Source organism: Lepidochelys kempii, chromosome 17 (genome assembly GCF_965140285.1).
Source record: "Lepidochelys kempii isolate rLepKem1 chromosome 17, rLepKem1.hap1, whole genome shotgun sequence".
Lineage (NCBI taxonomy): Eukaryota > Metazoa > Chordata > Testudines > Cheloniidae > Lepidochelys > Lepidochelys kempii.
The window spans coordinates 19158248-19182073 of NC_136396.1; the positions used below are offsets into that span (position 1 = coordinate 19158248).

At 54.9% G+C, this 23826-nt stretch overlaps 1 protein-coding gene across 5 annotated transcripts in view; it reads right to left on the minus strand.

The window, feature by feature from the left end:
• The window catches only part of LOC140899594 (ras GTPase-activating protein 4), a 49428-nt gene that overhangs the window by 4181 nt on the left and 21421 nt on the right, over positions 1–23826 (minus strand). For 2 of the 5 annotated variants that reach the window (XM_073315371.2, XM_078849232.1), the window contains exons 4-17: positions 21897–21958; positions 19146–19275; positions 13506–13587; positions 11189–11320; positions 9999–10090; positions 9418–9535; positions 8401–8557; positions 6363–6427; positions 5669–5781; positions 4336–4528; positions 3438–3575; positions 2772–2916; positions 1331–1488; positions 326–463 (exon numbers count right to left, since the gene is read on the minus strand). In XM_073315371.2, the coding sequence (XP_073171472.1) occupies positions 326–463; positions 1331–1488; positions 2772–2916; positions 3438–3575; positions 4336–4528; positions 5669–5781; positions 6363–6427; positions 8401–8557; positions 9418–9535; positions 9999–10090; positions 11189–11320; positions 13506–13587; positions 19146–19275; positions 21897–21958 (1723 nt within the window). Of the gene's footprint in view, positions 1–325; positions 464–1330; positions 1489–2771; positions 2917–3437; positions 3576–4335; positions 4529–5668; positions 5782–6362; positions 6428–8400; positions 8558–9417; positions 9536–9998; positions 10091–11188; positions 11321–13505; positions 13588–19145; positions 19276–21896; positions 21981–23826 lie in introns of all 5 variants that reach the window. The other 3 variants (XM_073315373.2, XM_078849230.1, XM_078849231.1) reach the window with 3 other exon arrangements.

Sequence of the window (23826 nt, forward strand, 5' to 3'; positions counted from 1 at the left end):
TCACCGCCCAGCATAAGAGCCTCTTCTGGCCCCTAGGACTGACTGGCTGCGTCGCTCTCCGCACTGCTGCTCACATGTTCTCAGCCTCTCACTCGAGCTGTGTGGCCAGCCTGCGGGCATAGAACCCAGGAGTCCCGATCCCCAGGCCCGCTGCGCTGTCAGGGAAGGGGGACGACTCCCGACACCCACGGCCAGGCCCATGAGTTCCAGTCTCCGTTCAGACTGGAGCAGTCTGCTGCACATCCTCTTCCTCTGTGAGTTGTGGGCTGAGCGCCATCACTCAATCTGTGAACAGACACCCCCCTGGCCTGGGTGACCATCCCACCTTGCACTGCAGATAGGCCATCTCCAACTGCCCCGCCTCGTCAGTATAGATGATCTGCATCACGTGGGAGCTGCCAAAGCTTTTCTCCTCCACCTTCTCAGCCGCCCGGATGTTGGACAGGGTGATGAAGGAGCTTTTCTGAAATGAAGGGGTGGGCAGGAGCCATGGAAATGTCAGGAGGGGAGAAGGGGTGGGGGCCAGCCCAGCAGAGCAGGCCCCACAGCAGAGCCCAGGAGATCTGAGCTCGCCCAGGGAGAGGCCATGCCCTCCTTAGAGGGGGCTTCACAGGAGAAAGCTCAGTCGGAGGCTGGCTCCATGCTGACCCCCCCCCCCCCCGCCCCAGACTCTAGAGACAATGCAACCAGATCCTGACACCAGTGGATCTCCTGCACTGCAGAACCGTTGACCGTGCTTCTCTGGCCCATGCTCTGCAGGTCGGACCAGGTGATCCAAGCAGCCCATTCTGCCTTTCAGATCTTGACTGGATGGGCAGAAAAAGCCTTCAAGGCCCTGGGGGGGTGGCTCTGGCCAGTTCTCTCCCCCCTGACCAGTTCACCCACCCCTGGCGCTTTGTACATGTTCCTGAATTCTCAACACCACCCCCAGAAGCCAGCAGTTCAGCTCCACGTCACAGATGGGCAAATGGAGGTACAAACCCAGCTCTCAGTCCCAGCAGTGTGAGCAGAGTCTTTGCCCCTGCCATGTCACTGCCATGTGTCAGGGGGAATGTGCCCTGCCTTGAATATCCCCTAGAGCACAGTGCTCCCAGGGGGCTCATGGCGACCCTGGCAGCAAAGGCTGGGATGGGGGTTGAGCAGGGAAGCAGCTTCCATCTGTCCGCCTGGTCCAGGCAAAGCGGAGTGTCCACCTGAGGCCCCACAGCCACTTCTCTTCCACGATCAGTGCAGCCCAACCGAAGACGTGGGACCAGCAGCTGCCTCCCTGAGCTGGGCCCATCCAGGCTGCAAACCACTCCCCGCTAATGGCAGGGTGCGTCCCCCTTACCTTGGAGTTGGGTGTCTTGGCAAAGCTGAGGGCCTCACTAGTTAACGAGAAATAGAGTTTCTTAAAGGAGGAGAGCAGCGGCCCTTTGCCTTTGCTCTTGTGGATGAATAAAGGCCCCTCCTTCACAACCAGCGTCTGCGCCTTCGGCTGGTCCATCTCTGCAAGCAACAGGGACGCCCTCAGAACCAGACAGCTGCCACTTAGCCCCCGGGCAGCTGCAGACCTCAAAGCACCTCAGAGCAGAGTCTCCCAGAGCGATTCACATTTCACAGCCAGGGCACGCAGCACGGCCGGGACAAGCACGCAAGTCTCCTTCCCAAGGTGGTGCCCTGTCCGCTGGAGCACACCGCCTGCAGGCGGGGCCGCCTGCGACAAAGATGGCCATTTCCTGCACTGTCCCTAGAAATCCTTCTTGGGAGTGGAGTCCATTGTATTAAGAATGCACAGTTTATGTATCGCTGTGGGATTGTACGTAATGCCTTGGGGCAGACGGGACCAGTGTGAACCCGGGGGAGTGTTCTGCACTCCCAGGGAGCCTTTGAAACAATGAGCCAGACAAGAATGAACTCTGGGGACAAACAATTAAGTGGGTTGCCCAGGGAGAGAGAGAGAGTGTGCGCGTGCCCCAACGTACCCCCCTCTGGTTATGCAAAGCCCCAATCTTCTGCAGCCCCACCCTGAGGAGAGAGGTTGCGTCTGTGGTTCACTCTTGTATGAGCCAAAGGCCCCAGCTGTATAGAGGAAAGGCTAACCTACGTGTGTGTTCCGAGCAGAGGCCGCCATGACTCGCAACCACAGAAAACCGCCTGGGGGCGGTGCGAAGGACCCATCGCCGGCCAGACTGATCGCCCCTTGCTGGAGCCCATCTCAGGTAACTCTATTAGTACACGTGTAGGTTATTTTTATTGGTTTTCAGGCTGTCACCTGAAGACCAGCGTGTGTGCTTAGAAAGGGCTGTGTGGTACCTGATCCCCATGGGAAATTCTCCTGTCCTAGCCTCTGGAGGGGAAACAAAGTGCAGACATTGACCTTTTAAACAGCCTGGCTTGCTGGGGTTATCACAGCATAGGCAGGGGACTGTATTGCCTGGGGAAACCTGACTCAGGTGGGCATGAGATGTGGGTCCCATCCAAGAAAGGGGGTGGCTGGGGCCCAAAGCCTAAAAGTGGGTGTCTTTGCTGAACCATGGAGCAGGAATACAGGTCCCCTGACCTGTGACACAGGCTACTTCATTGATCCCAGTCTGATCTACCTGGCTCTATCCATCTAGGCTAAGCAGAGAGACAGAGTCCCAGCGTTCTACTTGTGGGGGCCAGAAGCTGCTATGCTTTTAGAAGAGGGATTCAGCCCAAAACCACACCAGTGACGGCGAATCCCCCCCAAGCCAGATGGAGCGAGGTGTGGGGTCCTTAGACCAACTGGTTCCAGCAGATCCATTCACCTTCCTTCTCCTCGATGTCTATGAGCTTGGTGATGAACTCCTTCATCTGGGAGATGCTCTGCTGGATGGTGGGCTGCAGAGGGGCCATCCAGCCTTCCTTGGCCCGGCTCGCCGCAGCGTCCATGTTCCCCACAGTCTGGATAGCCTGGCACCAAACGAGAGGGAAGGATCACAGCACGCCACCCGAGCTGCCCACAGCTGTGTGCTCTGGGCAAAGCTGGGGCAGTTACACTCTGCCCGACATCAGGGCAGGAATAGAACCCAGGAGTCCTGATTCTCAGTCCCCTGCTGTAGAGAAATGGGCAGCTGGACACAAGCAGACTCTGTGGTTCTCTCTGGCTGTGTGAGTGGCTGATGCAGCCCACTGCTGCTTGGAGTCCCCCAAATGTCCTGGCCTCACTCAGAGAGCTGCAGGAAGGCTAGCTGACCCCACTGCCGCCTCCCACCCAAGGGGAGCATGACACACTGGGTCAGCAGGCAGTGAGGGCTGCCCGGCATCCTGCGGCAGGTGGGCTGCTTGGGGGAATACTGCCTGTGCTCCCATGCCAGCCCCTCGGCTTAGCCGATTGGAAATGCTGCATTGGGAAGTGCTGGCAGGGTCCCTTATGGACACAGACACCTCCCCTACACCAAATGGAGCGCAGCCTGGGGCAACATGGGACTTACCTTGGCTAGGAGCAGCAGGGTCCGACTGGTGCGGGCATCTGCATGCTTCTCCCGCAGGTGGAAGAGCTTGGGGGACATGATGGCAGGAGAGAAGAAGCGGAGGCAGAGGAAGCTGGTGACGGCAATGAACTTCACGTTCTGCAGGAGGAGAGTGGTCAGGGAGGGGTGTCGGCAGGGAGACAGAGAAGGAAACCGCTCATTAAATACCAATAGCAGCAACTTAACCATCCCCCTGGGAGGCCATGTGTCTGTCAGCTAATCTCTGTGTAAGCACAATCAGAATCAGGCCCCCCAAGCCTCCTTGGGCCAGCAGCATCAAAGTGCTTTAGCAAATATAGAGCATATTCTCCTGCCACTGTAATGCAGCCACCTCTGGGGTGGAACAAACATGCCAGCTGTTTGCAGTTTAAGTTGACTGCAGGATTCTTCCCCACTATTGGTTGTATTTAGCCGAAAATCCCATTTTCCGTCACAGAGCAGTTTAATTTCTGACCAGCCGTGCAGGCCACCATTGCTTCATTAATTGCCCAGAGGGAAGAGCGCCCCCCACTGAACCACAGTGCTGCTCCTTGCAGCTCCCACCTCAGCGGGCCCTGCACTGGAGCCCATCTTGGTCCAGACTCAAACAAGGCTGCGATTTCCAGCCAAGGCCACCCCCCTCCCATCACTGCTGTGTCTGAGCAGCAGGCTTTGGGCAGCTGCTGCCTGGTGGGTTAAGTTGTTCTGCAGCCTCACAGCCAATGCCTGTTGGAAGCCAGCCACAGCACGGGACAGCCAGGTCCCCCGGGGAGAGTCACGGTCTCTCTGGCAGTGAAACATCACCATCCCCGTCTCTGTGTTGGGCTGGCCTCCCTCTGGGCCAGTGACAGAAAGGGATGGGGAGGGCCTGGCAACCAACCTTGTGTTTGTTCTCCGGGAAGTGCTCCTCGACCCGCTTGAAGAGCTGCCTGAAGGTGGCGCGGACGGTGGCAGGACACGTCCTCACTGACTTGGCGATGGAGATGAGCAGGTCGGTCAGGTAGGACTGCAGGTGCTGGGTGCTCTGCTGGATCACCTCGCTCTCCGTCTGGATCCGATGGAGCCCGGAGCACCTGCCGGGCGAGCCGCAGGGACACAGTCAGGAACGCACACTGGGGGAGACCGTGTGCGTAAGCATGAGTGGTCTCTGCAGCCACACAGCTGCGGTGCAGGGCTGCCAATCCACATGCTTCAGGACACATGCTGGCCACCGGCTGGGGTCAGGAAGGATTGCTCCTGAAGAGTCTAGCGCAGCGTGATGTGGGATATAGGACGCTGAACTAGCTGGACCATCACCGGGTGAGTTAGCTCCCTTCTTCCTAAGTCATCAGCCAATCCCCTGGCATTGGTGTGGCTCTGTTTAGAGACAGGCCTGAGAACGAAGTCAGGAGTGAGCCGGAGGTTTGGTCTGGGCTCCTCTCTAGCCCTGGGATTCCTTTACTGGCCCCCTCCAGGGGCCCAGAGTAGAGAGAGAGAGAGAGAGAGAGAGAGAGAGAGATTTGCAGCCAGGGAGTTACAGGCTTTAGGAGAACGCTCTGTTTGGAGGGGGAACGTTAGGCAGGTTTGTGATCCACACAGAATCTAGGGCCTGATCCTCAGCTGGTGTCAGTCAGTGTAGATCCATTGACGTCAATGGAGTGATGCCACACGACACCAGCTGGCCCCTTAGGGTACATCTACACAGCAAACCCCCCACCCCCAGGTCAGCTGACTTGGCCTCACGCTGAATAGCTGTGTCGATGTTCAGGCTCGGGTGGGAGCCCGGGCTCTGAAACCCAGCAAGGGGGGAGGGTCTCAGCGCCCAGGCTCCAGCCTGGGCCCGAATGTCTACACTGCTCTTTTAGCCCCACAGCGCAAGCCCCATGAGCCCGAGTCAGCTGACCTGGGCTCAGACTCACTGCCGTGGGGTTTTGTTTGCGGTGTAGACATACCCAGAGACTCTGGCTCCTAAAGATCGTGGGCCTGATCTCACTTGCGTCAGGTCTTCATGGGAGTTACAGCCAGGGGAGAGGAGCATCCAGGCTCACGCATCCCCTACGTTCAGGGAGCACTGTCAGCTCCAGCAGCAGTGTGAATTTAGGGCAGGGTGGCTGGCACCAGGGCAGTCAGGGGTAGCAGCCTACACGTCAGCGCCACATTCCTCGGTGTCGGAGCCAGAACATGGCTCCTGGTTTCTGCCACTCTTGTCCCCTGCCCCGGGGGCTGCCGCTTACCCGACCTCTTTAATCTCCACCTTGCTGGGATCCAACTCGATGTACTTCTTCTCGTCAAAGACTCGATTCACTGTCGGCCCCAGGACGTTGTGCAAATACTGCATCCCTGCCACCTAAGGAGAGGCGGCCAGTGAGGCAGGCAGAGAAGTGTGCAGCTCGCACACACAGACACACACACGCTCTCTCTCCCCCTCAGCATGTACAGCCATCAGGAGACGGGCCCAGTCCTGCATCCGAAGGGCAAAGCTGGATCCACACCGCGTGTCCGGATCTCTCCCCCACTGCAGCCCTTTGGCCAATGAAAGTCTCAGGGGCCACCCCACTATCTCACGGAGGATGGGGCGGAGGGTGTGGGGGATCTAACATTTACAGATGGACTCCAGCTACAGGGATCCAAGGCCCTGGTCTCCTCCCAGTTCGTTGGTGCCAGAGCTGGGTGTTTGTCCTGGCCCGTTACAGAGATAATGGCGGGCTGCAGAGTAAAGATCTGGATCCAAACTCCCCACAGTCACAGGGAGTCAGCTCAGCCCCAGCTCTAGCGGTGAGTTGTGGAGCGGGTTTCAAGCCGGCAACTAAAGGGGGGCCAGACTCGATTATCTATGAGGTCACCTCCCTGCCTGGCATTCGTGGTTACTACAAGACTGATAACACACTCCAGGGTATAACATGCGGCGGGCTGAGCACGGGGCAGCACCTTCAGAAAGGATTCCATCGACTTCGAGGCCAGGGAGTTGCTCCGGAATAACGTGTTTGGCTCATCTGAAAAATGAGAGCGTCACCCATGAGAGACCTGAGGAGCCAGAGCCCCCGGCTTTGGTCACTTGGAGCAGAATTTCCCTGGTGCGTATTGCATGCTTAGGGCGTGTCTTGCAGGCCAGCCTGAATGCGCTTGGATAAAATAAGAAAAACAACCCAAAGCTTCACTTTGGAGCTCAAGTCGAACCTGAACTGACCCTTTGGGGGCCTTGGAAAAATTCAGGTCCCCCCTCAATTATTTTATCATCATTCCCGTTGCTGTTTCTAAGCATTCCCATCATGGCAGGATCTCCTGGCACTTCCAGCCCAGCCCTGCAGGCCCAATGGGAATGGGGGTGACTCTCATAAGCAGTCCTGACACCTAATTCTCACTAATGTTCAGCCTCAAGTGCTGAGCTGAACCAACCCTCCAGGCTTTTGGTGATCAGCCCCACTTGGATACTTGGACCCACGTCTCCCAAAGCAACGTTTTTAATCAAGGGGTGACAGAATTCCACATGTGGTACTGCCTCCCTTGTGACTCCCCCCTTTGAGTAGAATCATAGAATATCAGGGTTGGAAGGGACCTCAGGAGGTCATCTAGTCCAACCCCCTGCTCAAAGCAGGACCAATCCCCAACTAAATCATCCCAGCCACGGTTTTGTCAAGCTTTGTAGCTCCATCCTGGCCAGCAGACATTAGCCCTGGTCACTAGGAGAAGAGAGCTCTTCCTGAAGCCTGCCTCCAGATCAGAACACCCCCGAAGTGGGGGGTTAGCCTGTTTTAGAATTCAGTGCCATTAGCAGACTCCAGAGCCATCCAGCCCCTTGTCTGTGACCTCTCTGCATCATCAGCTGTTTGGAGGTTGACAGACAAAACTCACATGGGCCGGGGCAGCTGACCCCGATTCATCCCAAGCCTGCAGGGACATTGTGGGTTTGAAATCAAACGTTACTGTGTTTGTGACAGACTTAGGGGATGATGGGGGGAGAAGGGGTTGGCTGGGGAAGGGCAAAGACAGTCTGATGAAAAACTCTGGGCACCACCCCCTGCTTCTGAGAGGAAGGATGACCCAGTGCTTAGAGCAGGAGCCCAGGGTATGGGAGACCGGGGCTCAATTCTTCTGCTCTGCCACAGGCTTCCTGCATTACCTGGGGCAAGTCACTTAGTCTCTTTGTGCTCCAGGTCCCCCTTTGTACAAGAGGGAGAACAGTCCTGCCCTGCCACCCAGGGCTGCTGTGAGGTTGACTCCATTAAGGATGGGGAGGTGCTGAGATCCTCCAGGGACAGCGGCCACAGATGCCCCTTGGACAGATTCTCCTTTCTCGCTAGTGCAGTTAAACTTGTTCAAAGCTGGGGCTTCAGCAGCCACTTGCACCAGACTTTATCTTGCTTACAAACAATGTCCCATTTTCTTACTTGCCAGTAGATGGCGCTCTTTGTATTCCCTACTTACATACTCAGAGCCAGGTAAACCAACCAGCCTGGAGAGAACCTTGTAACCAACCGCGGTCGCACTGCACCGGATTTACATCAGAGTAAGCGAGAGGAGAACCGGGCTCACAGCACAGAGCAGCTGTAGGACATGCACCTGGCTTTTGGGACACTCGTCTATCCCGTACACATGGAACAGGCTGCCCCTTAACTAGAAACGCTTGTGTTGTTTAATGGACTCACTGGGTGCGAAAGAGGACAAGTAAGTGACAGGGGGAAAATGGTTTGTGAATTCCTGCTAGTTTTACATCCCCAGACCACCACCTATCTCTTACCTAGCCCCTTTCATCAGTAGATCTCAAAGCACGTTCCAAAGAAGGTTGATAGCATTATCCCACTTTACAGGTGGGGTAACTGAGGCAGAAAGCGGGGAAGTGACTTGAACAAGGCCACCCAGCAGAGCCAGGAATAGAACCCAGTCCAGTGCTCTATCCGCTAGACTGTAGCTGGGTCGCTTGTTGCTAGTGTAATAACAGGCTCCTCCCCATATCCTCGTGCCTCACCCGTTTTATCCAGCTCCAGCTTGAAGAGGAGATCCAGGAACTCTTTGGCCAAGCCTTGGCCTAAGAAGAGCTTGACGAGGTTGATGGCCACTTCCTGTCTGCACTCTGCCGTTGTAGTTTCATCGATCAGGGTGATTAAATGAAGCTTCCCATCCTGCTGGGAAGAGAAGCAGGGGCTGCAGTGAGTGGAAGAGGCAGGCAGAATAAGGCCTTTCCCCTCGGCAGGGCACACTGGGTTCTGGGGAGTTTTCTTGGCAGCTCTGGAGGCTGAAGTCCTTTGTCTACAGAGCGAGTACAGCCTACGCATTGGCAGAACTGGGGTAACCAACCCCGCTTGGGCTGACAGTGGGGTTCGAAACCCTGCATCATCAGTGATAAAAGCACAAGCCTCTGCCACGTGAGCTACAGGAGTGACTCCCTTAGCTGCCAGCTGTAGTAGACTGCTACCCTCTTATGTGGGCCAGCCACTGGACAGAGACAAAGACCGCACTCGCTCAGTGTGGATTATACTGGCTTCCCCCATGCAGCCGCACCAAAACGCCTTACTTAGACTGTAGGCTGCTTAGGGCTGGGGCCATCTCTGTTTGTACAGCACCTAGCACAACGGGGTCCTGGGCTGGGACTCTGGCTCCTAGGTGCTATCACAATACAAACAGATGATGGTTAATCAGTCTAGCGGGGCTATGTCTGGGATGTCGGTCACGGCATGAGAAGAATTGGTGGGGGCCTTGAGCAGACGTCGAATGGTAATTGGCTGATGGCCTGAAATGAGCTGATCAGCAGCAGGGAATGATATTTTCACTACCAACCTAGCTCATTGCGAGTCACAGGAGCCACTTGCGGCCTGCAGGGTGGCTGACCGGGAGCTCTTACTAGATGATCAGAATGACCTTAAAACTCTAGGACTTTGAATTCCTGTTTTGAACAGGGGTGATGCCAGGAAATATTAGCCATGTGCCCAGCTGAGCAGCCTCCCAGCTCTGTCCTGTGTGAGATGGTGTGGTGCAGCCAGCTCACCTTGGGCCCCGCTTTTACTTCTTGGCTCAGCAGCTGGACCAGAGGCTGGTAGTAACTACCTGGCAGCACTGTCTCATCTCGAAGCCTCACCTGCAGCTGCAGGGAGCCCAGGTTGCCTCTGAAATGGATGAAGCACAGAACCAAAGCGTGGAGAGAAGCCAGAAGCTGAGAATGAGCGACAGGGGATGGATCACTTGGTGATGACCTGTTCTGTTCATTCCCTCTGGGGCACCTGGCACTGGCCACTGTCAGAAGACAGGATACTGGGCTAGATGGACCTTTGGTCTGACCCAGTAGGGCTGTTCTTATGTTCCTATGAGATACCACATGTACCAGGACCCACGAGGACACCCACCCGATCGTGGTGTGCAGAAACGCCACAGGCGGGCGTCCCTTTGGAAAGGCTGGCACAGAAATACAGACGCAGAGGGGAGAGCGCCCCCTACCACGTCGCCTGCCTTGCAAGCCCCAGGAACGGCGGGGTCAGCTCTGCCTAGGAGGGACAGCACCCCCTGCTGAATCCCCTGGCATTCTCTCTGCGTTTTATGGCATGAAAACGTAACTGGATAAGAAGGACTCACTCATCCACTCTGGGCTTGGATTTATCTGGCCTCAGCCTGAACCATCCTTCCTCTTGCTGAACGGTCTGTGACCCCTGGATATTAAACACCACCTAGGAAGAACACAGGAGGAGAAAGCTGGCAAGGAAAACGTAACCCTCTCCCTGACTGGGTTACCACAGGGCACTTTCGCTAGCGGATCACTTCTGGAATAGTTCCAACGAGTCTCACCAGCTACTTCTCTCACCGTTAGCTCGTTCCCATGGCCAACTGCACATATTACACCACCACCTAGGAGGCAGCAACTGAGATCAGGGCCCCCAGGGTGGTAGGCGCTGTCCATGCACAGAATGAGAGAGAGTCCCTTCTCCAAGGCGCTTACAGTGTAACAGACAAGAGAGAGACACAGGGTGAGAGAAAGGATTTCACAGATGGGGAGCTGAGACCCAGAGAGATTGGGTGACCCACCCAAAGTCCCACATGAAGGCTGTGGCAAAGGTGGGAACTGACACCTGGTGCAGTTCTGAATCCTGGACGCCCCCTTCCTCCGCTAGGCCATGCTCAGGATGCTTGCGGTTAGCCTAGAGATGGCCCAGAACCAGACGCTTCTATCTGAACTCCCAGCGTGCCCTGGAACTTCAGTGGTTTGGATAAAAATAATGAAAATACTTAACCTTCTACCTGACTTCACCGAGGGGCTGGCAGCACTGTACAAAGGAAGGCAGAATTATTTCATCCTAACTTAGGTGTTTCCACCTAAGCATCTAATTCTCACTCTTTGATTTTACAGTGATGGGAAGTTCCTGAGCCCCTCCTCATCTTTAATGCATTGATCCTGCGAGGCAGGGCGGTGCTGTCATCCCCTGGCACAGATTAGGCACACAACGGCTACGGGACTTGCTCAAGGCCACACAGGAAGGCTGTGGCAGAGCTGGGAATTCATTCCAGGTCTCCTGAGTCCCAGACTAGTGCCCTGAGCACTGGGCCATCCTGCCTCCATTTCAAAGATGGGAGAAACTGAGGCACGGGGCGGCAACAGGGTTTACCAAGGCTAGAGAGAGAGTCAGTGGTGGAGCTGGAACCAGACCCTCAAGGTGTCTGACTCACAGCCCCGTGTCTGATCCATGAAGCTTATTAAATATTAATCCTACCGACTGTATAAGAACCAGGCCAATGGAGGTGGCTCTGATCAGCCAGCGGTCATCCCTCACCTTCCCCAGGAAGTCGTTCCTGCTGACGAGATCCCAGTCCCACACCTCAATGCAGAGCTTCTCTGTGGCAGACTTGTCCAGGTCAAACTCAAAGGTCTCGTTCCAGCGGGGGTAGCAGGATTTCTTGACCACCTTTGGGCAAGGCAAAGCAGTACAGCTTTCATCACCCTCCCCAGCGGGATCTGTCATGCTCCACTAAGCAGCTCAGGACAAGGGAACAGCATCTCACCGAGTCACCAAGCAAATTAAAGGGAAAAATTGTTTTTTGTTGTTTTTTTTTTTAAAAAAAAAAAAAGGAAGAAAGTGTGTTCTTACCTGTGTCACTAACAGCCCTTAGATTATTCTTCCCGGCCTTGATTCTTGACCTGATTCACTGCGGCTATGCACCTTGCCTGGTCGTCTGCATCAGTGTAAAGCACCTCACGCCCACTTTGCACAGCGTGAGTGACCATGCAAGGCACAGGACAGGGAATATCAGGCCCTGCATTTGCAGAGACGGCCTCAAGCCACAGTCGCCAGAGCTAGATCTCCAGCACCTCAGAGCTGAGGAGTGGTGAAAGCCTAGGGGTTTGGGGCAGCCGGTTATAAAATGGTTCTGACAATCTAAAGGGGCACTCAAATGCATATACATTTACATTTAAGACCACTGGAAGGCCTCTTCCCTCCTAGAGTGGTATAATGTGGACTTAGTGTCACTGAGAATTCAGGCCGTTGATTCCCATGCACTACAGCAGGTTTAGATCCCAAATACAATTGTTAACCCCCACTCCTCACAGCCCCGTGTTGCCATGACACAGTGTTACTAACTCTTGTGATTTCATAGGGAGTCTTGTCACAGGTCACGTTTCACTGAAAGCCCCAGCTCCTGGAGTCATGTGATGGGGGGGGAGAAATCACAACTTTCCTTTTATAAAAGTAAGTTTCTAGCTCACAAGGGCGAAAACGTGACCCAAAGGTTCAAAACACCCAAGGCAAATAAAAAGAACCCAATTTCCTTTCTTTAAGCCAATCTCGTGATTTTTGAGGGGACGTTTGTGGTGGTCAGTACTGATGCCTTTGTGCTTTGTAACTGGGCAATCATTTTGATTCCTATCGGCTCTGGTAAAACTTTTTCTTTAAAAAAAAAAACAAACCCCAACTGTACAGAAGCTAAACTTTAGGTCTAAACTACCTACATTTCCATTCCCAGCGTCAGCAGATCTCTCAGTCTGCTGACTTCTTCTCACAGGAAAACAGTTCCTATGCATCGTTTGCCATCCAGGAACAGGACGGGCAGGGTCCTCCTAGGTCATGGAGTGTAGCACGTGGCTATTGCGGGCAAGCCCATACAATCCCACTCCTAAATTTATCAAGCTCCACCTTAAAACCAGGTAGGTTTCTTGTCCCCACTATTCTTGTTGGATTCCAGAGCCTCGCTCCTCTCATGGTCAGAAACCTTCTAATTTCCAGCCTCCGTTTTTTCAGGGTCAGTTTACCGCCATTGGTTCTTCATTTAGCTTCAGCTGCTCTTCCCCGTCCCTTGCATTTACCCTCCTACCGTACATCTAGAGGGCACCTGGATCCCTTCCCCAGATGGGCATAACTACTTCCGTGATCAGATAGTACCATTCTGATAGTCCCCACTCTGCTAAACCGGAGGTGCTGACCTGGACTGAGAGGCTATGCCCATGTCTGGAGTGAAGTTTATACTCCCGTACTAGGTCACTGCAAAGAGGCCTAGGTCGGATACAGACAGTGCCACCAGAGCTGAGCTGCAAGGCTGGCAACGACAGGAGTCCAACAGGGCACTAGAAATGGGGCCATGCTACAACATTTCGATTGGGGGTGCCAATCCCCCCCCCCCAAAGCCTGGGGTTGTTCAGACCTCAGGAGTCTGGCTCAGGCCCATCCCAAGAGGAAATCCTGAGGCAGTTCGTCTTCTACCTGAAATAACGTCACTGAAATGGCTCATAGCGCCACACCCGAGCGGCTTTCCTCCTGGAGTCCTGAACACGACCAGGGCCAAACTCTGGCCTGACGTATACCACCCCGAGCCATCCCATTAGCACCAACACAACCTCTGCACAGAACGAGGCTCCTAGGGCTCTGGTCCCAGTGATGCTCACATGTAACTTTCACTGCTAACTGATCCATCCAAGAGTAACCTTGGATGCTGTGTCCATAAAGGGTGCTGTGCTACAAACATGACTCATGCGGCTGACTGTATCCCTGGGTCTCCCCTTGGGGAAGGGAAAGGCAGAGGGAGTTTCTAGCACAGGCTGCTCTCCTCCCTGTCCCCACAATGGGATCAACACCCCAAGCTGCTTTCTCGACTCACCGAGCTCTCCTGGGTCTTGCTGTTGTAGCGAACTCTGACGAAGGGATCGGAAGCGCCATTCCGGTCTTTCCGAGCCAAATCTCTGCAGAGAGAGGAGGAATCAGAAGGGCCTTAGCACAAAAGAGCTTCTGACTAGAGCTGGCAATCTTTTTCAATGGAAACGAGTCAGTGCAAAATGTAGATGAAGGTCGACCGAAACGTTTCGCCAATCGGTGTTGGCCCAGAACCAAACTCAATTCGGACAGGGCTCATTTGGACGTTTCAAAGTGACCTTTTCGTTAGAAAATTTCCTTCAGTTTTATTGAAGCCAACGTAAAAAATAAGAATTTTTTTTAAAAAGCTCAAAATCTAAATGAAATGTTTCATTTTTGTTGGAAATTTAAAAAAAAAAAGTTTTTGTTGTGGGTCAAATAAAAAAGGGGGTTTTTTTGGAACTGCCACTGACCTAAGCTCTGCTTGAGCTACCAGCAGCTTTAGGGGAACCTGCAAGATCCTCCCTTTTCCTACCGAAAGCACAAAAGAACGGGGGCCAGTTCATGGTGAGCACCATAAAAGAATCTGCTACCTAACCAAAGCTGCTTTCAAATGCGTGTTCCCTCCTACATTACTCCTGGCTGCTGCATGCCTACAGGGACAGAGGAAGGAAGCCCATCTGCAGGGGAAAGAAGGGGAACAAGCTGCATGTCCGTAACTGGTGTGAATGCTGATGGGAAGGTAGGGGAGTCATGGATGGAGGGAGGGATCTGCCATGTGGCCCAGTCAGGGCTAGGAGATAAGGGCAATAACTTGATACCTCATGGGGTACCAGCTGCTTCCACAGAGCTCCTATACATGTCACACAGGGCTGTGGCATGAGCAGGAAACACTGTCCCAGTATCCCTTGGGTGGGGGGTAGGGCCATTGACAGGTGCAGGTTTGGGAGCACTGGGTGATCCAGACTGGCCACTGAAAGCAGCCAGCGGTGTGATGTCCCGGGGTGCCAGCTGTTTCTTGGTAAACAAGGGCTAACTCCAGCTCAGCATCCCCCACTCTTTGTATGAGCGCTCAGGGAAAAGCCAACAACAGCGGAACTTGGGGGAAGATGGGAGAGAACTCTTTTGGGAAGGTCAAGCTGCCCTCTCAGGGTCATGGGAATTGCTACACTGGTCCAATAGCTCATCTCTGGTAGTGGCCAGCATCAGCTGCTTCAGAGGAATCATCTTTCTAACATCCATGAGTCAGAGGCTCACTGGAAGAACGAGAGTTTACATTCCTTCCCACCTTTTCCCCATCCTCGCTATTGTAACCCTGGACCTTCTCATTATTCATATATATATATGGCCAATTCTTTTCACGATCCTTCTAAGCTCTTGGCCTCAGTGACATCTTGTGGCAATGAGTTCAACGGGCCAATTGCATGGTGGGTAAACACTTATTTCTTCGTGTGTGTCTGTCAGCGACATTCCCTGTACTTACAAGACAGAGTGAACAGAAGGGCCCTGATCTACCTTCTCTCTACCATTCATTATTTCAGCGTGTCGCCTCTCTCAGGTAAGCAGTCCTGTCTCCCCCCTCTTTTCCAGGCCTTTAATCATTCTTGTTGCCAGTCTCCGAGCCCCCTCTACTTTTGCTCTAGCCTTTTCAACGTAGCGTGACCAGGTGGGATACATTTCAGATAAGCACACACTACCGATTGATATAATAAATACATGCTATTTTCAGGAACGTGCCCAACTCCAGGCATGAGGCAGCGTTCTCACTCTTTTGTTGCTTACGGTAACTTGGTCTGATCTCTGGTTAGAGACACCCTCCCAAGAGGCAAACCCTTTGCTGATTGCGTGTGTGCTTTGTCTCTGCGGACGCAACCCAGCTGCTTACACGGATGTGTTGGAAGAAGGCATGAAATTGATCAGATTCCAGCAAAATCTGCAGTAGAATTGTCTGATGAAATATTTCTACTAGTATCCCTTCTGGCCTTATAACCGATGAAGAGACACACGCCGGCCCCATTCCCTAAAGTGCCCTCATTCTCCCCCCCCCATCCCGCCCCTCCACCAGTCATTTCTTACCAAGTAAAAATTCAAGCACCGCTCCAACTAAGTCTCGCTGTAGCTAGACACACAAGTTATTTCCACAGGTGGCATCCCCCATATCTTTTCAGAGCAGTTCAATTGAACCCTCATGGTTTTGAAAAAACAACCAACCAGCCCAGTTTATTACCCTCTCTCTTTAGCAAGAGAATTCCCGCCTGCTTTAAACTCGCCCAAAAGATTACTTCCACTGACATAGGTTTTCCATGGCAAAGTTCACGTTGTTCACGGGGTATTGACGAACTGGGAATAAAACGCTTATGGCCTTCCGTAGGCCAAGAGCAACGGTGTATTTTTAGTCTGGATGGCTTAAAATAAAGAATGACAGGCCAAGAAAGAACGAAAGCAAAGTCTCAATGGCAGAGCACAGCGTGTGTGCACGTGTGCGACCCCCCCCCCACGACACCCCCTTCATATTCATTTCATTACAGCCGAGTCCACTCTGCCTCCTACGCTCCAAGTTGTTCCCTGGGATCTAAACACATCCATGGTTGCGTCAAAGCACTTCTGATCACCTACACTATCCTTTATTAACAAGACAGAGCTCAGCCGATCCCGCTGTTCAGAATTCAAATGGCAGAGATCCCTGTGGGATGATGCTTTTAACTGGGGTTGATGTGCGCAGGGCTCCAGGGCATTTTAGTAAGGATGCCGTATTATTTGCCTTAGAGAACTGGCAGGTACAAAGAGCCTAGTGGGGAAAACGCATTCCCACGCAGTCCTCTCTCTGACTCATACGGGCTGGGTCCTCAGCTAGCGCAAATCAACACCCTCAGCAGAGCTCCCCAGAAGGAGCAGAGTGACGCCAGTTTACATTGTGAGGGACTGAAGCTAAAAATAGCCGGACACCCAAACCAGACTCATCCTCTTTAATTAGGGAATTAAAGAGCCTAACGTGTTTCAAGTGCTCCCTTTCCAGAATACACAGGGCGGGTTGGAGCCAGGCGACAGGCTCCATCAGCATGCATGGAGTGTCGCTGACTGCTAGCCAGGAAAAGCCACCCTCTGCTGCCAGGCTTACGTGTGCAAAGGGAAAACCTGAAGCGTCAAAGCCACATGCAGGGTTGGCCAATGAGGCGTTTCCCAGAGCGAGTCACACAAGGGGCTCGTTTGTTTCACAGGGAGTCGCAGGTTCTGGCACTCACCCCTAGAATTTGCACTCGTCACTTCCCCCCTCCCAGCTCCCTGCTGCTGGGGGAAGTGCCCGGGGGTGGGTGAGGTGGCCTGTTAAGCAGACATGGAAAATAATGAAGCGTAAAACAGTAACGGGGCAACCAACAGACCCAGCAGACTCCTTGATGATGCAGTTCAGTGACTGGAGATGCCAACAGACCAAAGAAAGGGGCTGCCTTCTCTCCTCCTGCCCCACCAAAGAGGGACTAGACCCACACCCAGGGGCTGCGGTTGATATCAGGGCCTCTGGGTACTACCACGGTATGAATATTAATTCCTTATTGTTTGTTAATAGAGGAATAATACCCCACAGCTACAGAATGCTGCTGAGTACCTGGGTGGGTACACTCCAGGCTGCTGCAGAGATTTGCGCTTGGTGACGGAGTATATGAATCACTGCATACTGAACCAATGGCCCGGGGGTCACGTCTCACATAGGACGTGCTGCCTTTCAGAGGAGAGAGGCCCTGAGCACGCGTGCTCATTAGGATCCCCTGGGAAGAGAAACCCCAGGATCCTGACCAGATTCCTCCCTAAACTCCCCCTGCAATGTCACTTGGACAACACACGCCTCCCGTTGTGGGCTGCTCAGTTGCAAGGATCCCTGCCCACAGGCAGTCTGGCTCAGAGCAGGGCTGAAGACAGCGAGTATTCGCTCCATGCGGCCCAGCAAACCCCAGGAGGGAATTGTGTCCGAATCTCTCCTGTAGGTGCCCTGCTGTTCCCTTCCCACGTAGCCCTTGGAACAAGCCTCCTGGCCATTAGACGGACTGCTGGTCATTGCGGGAGTGCAGGGTACTCCCCCCAGAGCCAGCAGAAAGGTCAGGAGAGGGAGGGGGAATCCTGGTGAGTCACAGGGAAGGGAACTCCAGGCAGCTCGCCAGCTTGGGGAAGCAGATTCCCTGCAGCTCCCCAGGGGCTTCTCCTCCCCCCTGCGCCTGGCTGAGAGCGCAGGCTGGGCCGCTTGGCTGCTCTGAGGGGGCGGATGAGAGAGAGCCGCCTCAAGGGCGCTCTGCCCAAACAAAACGCTGGCTTCCCATCTGCGCAGCCTTCGTGGGTCACAGAGCCCTGACTCGGGAGGCAGATGGCTAATGCCTGGGGAGGCTGGTACCTGGAGCAAATACCCGGCAGCAGCTGGCACAGTCTTGCCCACGCTGCAGCAGGAAGGCCCCCGCGCCAGCCTGGCACTGCCTGCAGGCCCCAGTCCTCACAGCCCCACAGAAGCGGTCTCCAGGAGCGCAGCCCAGGGGCTCTCGAGGCGCAGGCCCCAGGGGAGGAAACGGTTACGCAGAGGCTGAACGGAGGAAGGAGAGGCCCATCCTTGGGGTCAGCAGTTGCCCACCGGTAGCCCCCACCTGCACCAGATTCTCACACAGCCTGTCACGTTTGTAGCAGCTGGGGTCTTGGGACTCATTTAACAGGGAGCCCTGTGGTGGAGGGAGCTCAGCTGGGCGTGCAGCCAGGGCCACAGGGAAGATTAACCCCTCATTAGAGGCAGGCAGGCCAAACGCCTTTTCAGTCTAGCTCCTGCCGTTCTGCCAGCTGCATCAGACCGTGCGCTGCGGGTGCTGTGCACACAAGGACGGCCAGGATGCAGCAGACACAGGGTCCATCTTGCCCAGCGTCTTGTCCCCAGCTGGGGCCCGCAGCAGTCGTTGCAGAGGCAGGGACAAGAGACCCCATCTCTCATAATCCGGCCCCAGGGGGACGTTTCTTCCCAGCCCCAGGCACCTAGTGGTTGATCTATGGCCTGAAGCAGGAGGAGTCTGATCCTTTTTAATTTAATTTTCTCAATATCCAGATAAACGTCTGATCCTTTTCCAAATCCTGTTAAGCTCTTGGTCTCAGTGACATCCTGTGGTAATGAGTTCCACAGGCTAATTATACCCCAGGTAGTAATAATACTTAGCTCCTATATAGCACTGTTCATCAGCAGAGCTCAAAGCGCTTTACAAAGGAGGTCAGTATACTTAGCTCCACTTTACAGATGGGGAAACTGAGGCATAGGGAGGAGAAGTGACTTGCTCAAGCTCACCCAGCAGGCCAGTGGCAAAGGTGGGACTAGAACCCAGGCCAGTGTTCCAGCCACTAGATCACACTGCCTTCCTCGTAACATCACTGGACGTCCCTTTCTTCTCATTTTATGAGCAAGGGTAAAAGAAAGAGCCCCAGCGACCTGGTATATATTGCTTATTACCACACACACACCCCTCTGTGACAGCCCCCGCCCCTTTAGAGCCTTACCGGTACATTGCACTGCCCTGAGGTTTTAAACCCCTCCTCCTTTCCAGGACCCTGATCAGTTTCATTGCTCTTCTTTGGACTCTTCCTGGAGAGCAAAGGGGCATTAGCAGCTTCCTCCCTGCAGGCCTGTCTCTGCCTTGCTCCACCCCCTTACCTGGCTTCAAACACCCTGCAGCGCAGCTTCCTTGCCGCGTCGCTGCCCAGGATCTCGATCTGGAGGTGGATTTCCCCCTGCACCTCCTCGTCGGGATCGATTTCGGCCAGGTTCAGCCAGCCGCTGTAGCCTAGACAGAGAGAACAGCTGGTAGAGAAGGCTGTGTGTGCCTCCCTGCCACGGGTTTGTCTGGTCAGGCCCCTTTTCCACACAGGAAATTAATAATAATAAATAATAATACCACCTTGCTCTTATGTAGGGCTTTCCATCAGGAGATCTCAAAGCGCTTTAATGCATTTCTCCTCCCAACACCCCTGGGAGGCAGGGCTGGTGGGGCTGTCATCCCCATGGTACAACTGGGGAACTGAGGCATAGAGCTAAGTGACTTGCCCAGGGTCACTCAAAGTCTGTAGCAGAGCAGGAACTTGACCTTGAGTCTCACAAGGCCTCACTAGGCTAGTGCCCAAACCACGGACCCATCACAGTGTCACACAGTCGGCTCACACTACTCCCCCAAGAGACAGACTGACATTGAATTTAATGCTGGCAAAAGGTACCAGGCTTAGAGCCCAAAGTCATCTCTCTGCAGAGCCCTTCCCACCAACGAGCCTGGCGCCTAACCTGGAAGGAGAGGAGCTCTGGGTCTCCAAGCCTGCTCAGACCCCAGCTTTCCCACTGCCGACACAGGTGCCCGTTACCGTGAGCAGTGGCTGGTGGCATGTGCCACGCAGACCCTGTCCCAGAAGAACCAGGCTAGCACCTCAGTTTGCAGGCGAGGTATCAAAGGGTAATGACATTCAGTCACCTCTGGTCTCAGACCAGGCCCAAGCTGGCAGCCTAGCGGGGAAAGGCACGGTACCCCGTTACCAATCCCCTGAACCACCCAAAGCCTCTCACTGCTAGGGGCAGTGGGGTGGTGCAGGACCCTTTACCTGGATCTTTAGCCTCTCTGGCGTCCAAAAGAGCCAGAGAGTTCCCAAGTCCCCACAAATGTGGACAGACCCCCCCATAGGGCAGCTCCCTTCCCTTTTGCAGCCTCCTCTGGGCTGGACCCAGCTGCCCAGACAGACACATGCAGGAGGGAGGCCAGCGCAGAGTTCCCCCTCCCCGCCTCCTCCACCCACGCAGCATTCGCTGCCCTTGTCTAGCGGCTGGCTCAGCTGGGCAAGAGTAAGCAGAGGACGTGAGCTGCCTACTCAAGGATGGGGGGACTGAGGCAGCCAGAGACCTGCATGACTCATCCCTGATATAGGTGGGAGATTGTTTCCTCCTGGCAAGAAGGATTTGCAATACAGGGGGGGCTTATCGGAACTCCCTCTCTGCTCCCTCTTAACTAGTTTGCAGCTAGTTCACCCCTTCGATCCAGCCACTAGCTAGAACCCAGGCCGAATCGCCAGGAGTATGGGATGGCTCCAGTTTGCAGGGAGGGCTGGCCCATCACCCCGGGGCCGTGGCAACTTGCAGCTCGGCAGAGCTCAGAACGGGGGGCGCTGTCTGCACAGAGGGAGCGATGGGAGCCTGCTGGAATGAGCAGCTACGCTCCTGTGCTGCAAACTAGCCCTTAGCGCAGGGGTGGGCAAACTTTGGCCTGAGGGCCACATCGGGGCTGCAAAACCATATGGAGGGCAGGGTAGGCTCTGCCTCCCCAAACAGCCTGGCCCCCACCCCCTATCCGCCCCCTCCCACTTCCTGCCCCCTGACTGCCCCCCTCAGAACCCCAGACCCATCCAAGCCCCCCACCCCTGCTCCCTATCCACACCCCTGCCCCCTGGGAACCCCCCCATCCAACCCCCTCTGTTCCCAGTCCCCTGACTGCCCCCCCCAGAACCTCCCCTGACTGCCCCCTGGGATCCCCTTGCCCCTTACCCAACCCCACCCACCCTCTTACCATGCCCAGTAGGAGCTCGCAACCCCGCCCCCGGCCAGAGCCAGCCACACTGCCTGGCAGGAGTGGAGGACCAGAGCTGTGGCGGTATCTGAGGCTGCGGGGGAGGGGGGACAGCAGGGATGGGGCCGGGGCCGGGAGTCTAGGGGCCCGGCAGGACAGTCCCGCAGGCCGGATGTGGCCCGTAGTTTGCTCACCTCTGCCTTAGCGCGTCCTCTCAGAGTCCCAGCAAAGGCACAGCAGGGGACAGAGATTACACTCACCAACAAAACACAATGCTAGTGTGTTGCAGGGAGATGGCGCATTGGGACCCAGGCTGCACCGATCTGGGGCAGCGTCTTGCAGACAGAGGGTTTGCATGCAGCGCTCATTAGTCACCGAACACGGCAGCACATGGCTTGGAGACTACGCTAGGACACGGACTGCACAGATTCACAGGGGGACTGGAACGAGTGACAGCCCAAACCCCAAATCAAATGCCATTGCATTTGCCACACCCAAGTTTTCCGAGGCATCATGCACGGGGGGTCTGCACAGTGCCCGGTGCAGTAGCAGGGCACTAGTGCTTGAGGGTTCAATTCTACATTCTTAGATGCAACCAGGCAAGGTGGTCGCTTTTGACGGGGCTGCGTAAACAGCAGGGGAGAAGCCGCAAGAGAAATTCTGGCTGGCTCATGACTGCTATCAGCTGTGGGGTCAAGCCTTGCTTTTGTTTCCACTGGTGCAACTCCCCTGAAGCAGCTCTCTAAGCCGCTTCCCAGCGTCGGCTCGGTGCCCCCGGGGAAAGGGACCGTGCTGATTCGTGTCTGGCGGCATGCACAGCTATACATAGAAACCGACTCAGCTGGAGTGAGAATCAGCCTTACCCTTCGGATGCTCAGTCAGCACGTCCCGTGTGACACAGACTTTCCCGATAACATCATCACGGCTGGGGAAACAAAACAAAGCACCTCGCAGTGCAGGGGCCGAGCCAATGTAAAATCTCAACATGCCAAACCCCTGCAGACATCCGATTCAAATCCCCAGGTTGGAGCCTGACCCCATGGTTCTAACTTGCTAACTCGCTTTCTGGTTCAGACACGGACAAGATTTTGACATAACCCACCCCAACCCACAGTCCCAGTTAGGGCAGTAGCTAAGCCGGTGATTAAGTCCCAGTGACTTCACTAGGACACAAACATGTACTTACGCGCAGTCCTGAATTGGGGCTATATCCCTACTTTGGCCTCAAACCCAAGCCCTGGTCATCCCAGCCAACCTAGTTCCCAAAAGCACTTTCCATCAGCAGTTCTCAGAGCTTTACAGAGCAGGTCAGTAGCATTAACACCATTGCGCAGGTGGGGAAACTGAGGCACAGAGAAGGGACGTGACTTGGCCAAGGTCACCCAACAGCAGAGCTGGGAACAGAACCTGGGTCTCCCGAGTCCCAGCACTGTGCTCCACCAGGCCAGGCTGCCTCCCTTACCAGCCTGCTCAGGGTGCAGCCTCCTTGGCTCATTAATGCGCAATGCCATTTCCCCCTTAAAGAGCCCGCTCCAGAGAGATCTGGGAACTCTGCAGCTCCCTGGGAGCCCCCCTTAGCCTCTTGGGATCAGTTTCAGAGAGACGCTGCTGGGCAATCAGCCCAGCCTGTCACCTGGGCAAGTGCTGCTTCCCCCCCCCCCCCGCCGTCCTGTTTACAAAGCCCTGCTTCTTGCTGCTTCCCGGCTCCTCGCGTGGGCGGAGGAGCAGTCCTTGCCAGGTTAGCTTGACTAAGCTTCCTGACCCAGATCTGCTTGCGATGCTCTGTGTGCTGGGGCTCCACCGCTCCCCAAAACCCCAATGGTGCACACACCAGCACTGCACCACAGCAGTGACTAGAGGCTGGCAAGATGGCATCAGCGCTGCTGCGGGGATGGGGAAACTGAGGCACTGAGAGGGGACAAGACTTGCCCAAGGGCACCCAGTGACAGAGCAGAGACCCAGTCCAGCGTTCTATCCACTGGAGCCCTCCGCCTCCCTCAATCCTGCCAGAGGCTTCCAACAAGCTGCTTGAGAGAGGCCACTAATTGGAAACATGGCAGCCTGTCGAAATTATTCTTCCCCTTTGCTACATGCGTTGTGCATGCGTTATTGTAGGGTCACCGGGGAGCGAGAGTGCTGCACAAGCTGGGTTTGCTATTGTGTGGCTGCCGGCACTGCATACACCGTTGTGTTACCGTAGGGTTGCTCAGGAGTGCTGGGGCTCACACGTTGGTTTGGTATTGCAGGGCGCTGACAAGGCCAGGCCACCCCAGTTTATTATGGGAGGATTGCATGGGAATGGTGGACTTTGCACATTGCTCTGGTATTGCGGAGTAAATAGATCAGGCCAGCTGGTTTGTTATCATAGGGTTGTGGGCAGGTGCGAGGTGCCATTCCCGCCCTGAATCATTTGTTGTGAGAAATAAAATTCCCACAAAAAGAGTTACATACACTTAGCAAATTCCATGGGTGTTCACACACAAAGGCAGGCCCCACTGGGCTGACAGTCCAAATCTGCACCCTCTAGGTTTGAATGGCTTGTCCTCTTCCATTCCCACTTGCTTGCTCACTCTTGTGCATCAAGCTGACAACGGATTTCCTCTTCCATGACTGTGGGGTAACTGCTCATCTGGAGTTTCCTCTCCCATGTGTTAACCAGTGCTCCCATTGCCACACCGAACAGCCAGCCCTTGGCATCGGACGCTGGACCAGCATCTGTGCCCTCAATTACCTGTGTGCAGCTTGCAGGGGGGTTTGGCCCTCTGTCCTCCTGACATTCAGGGAGAGAGAACT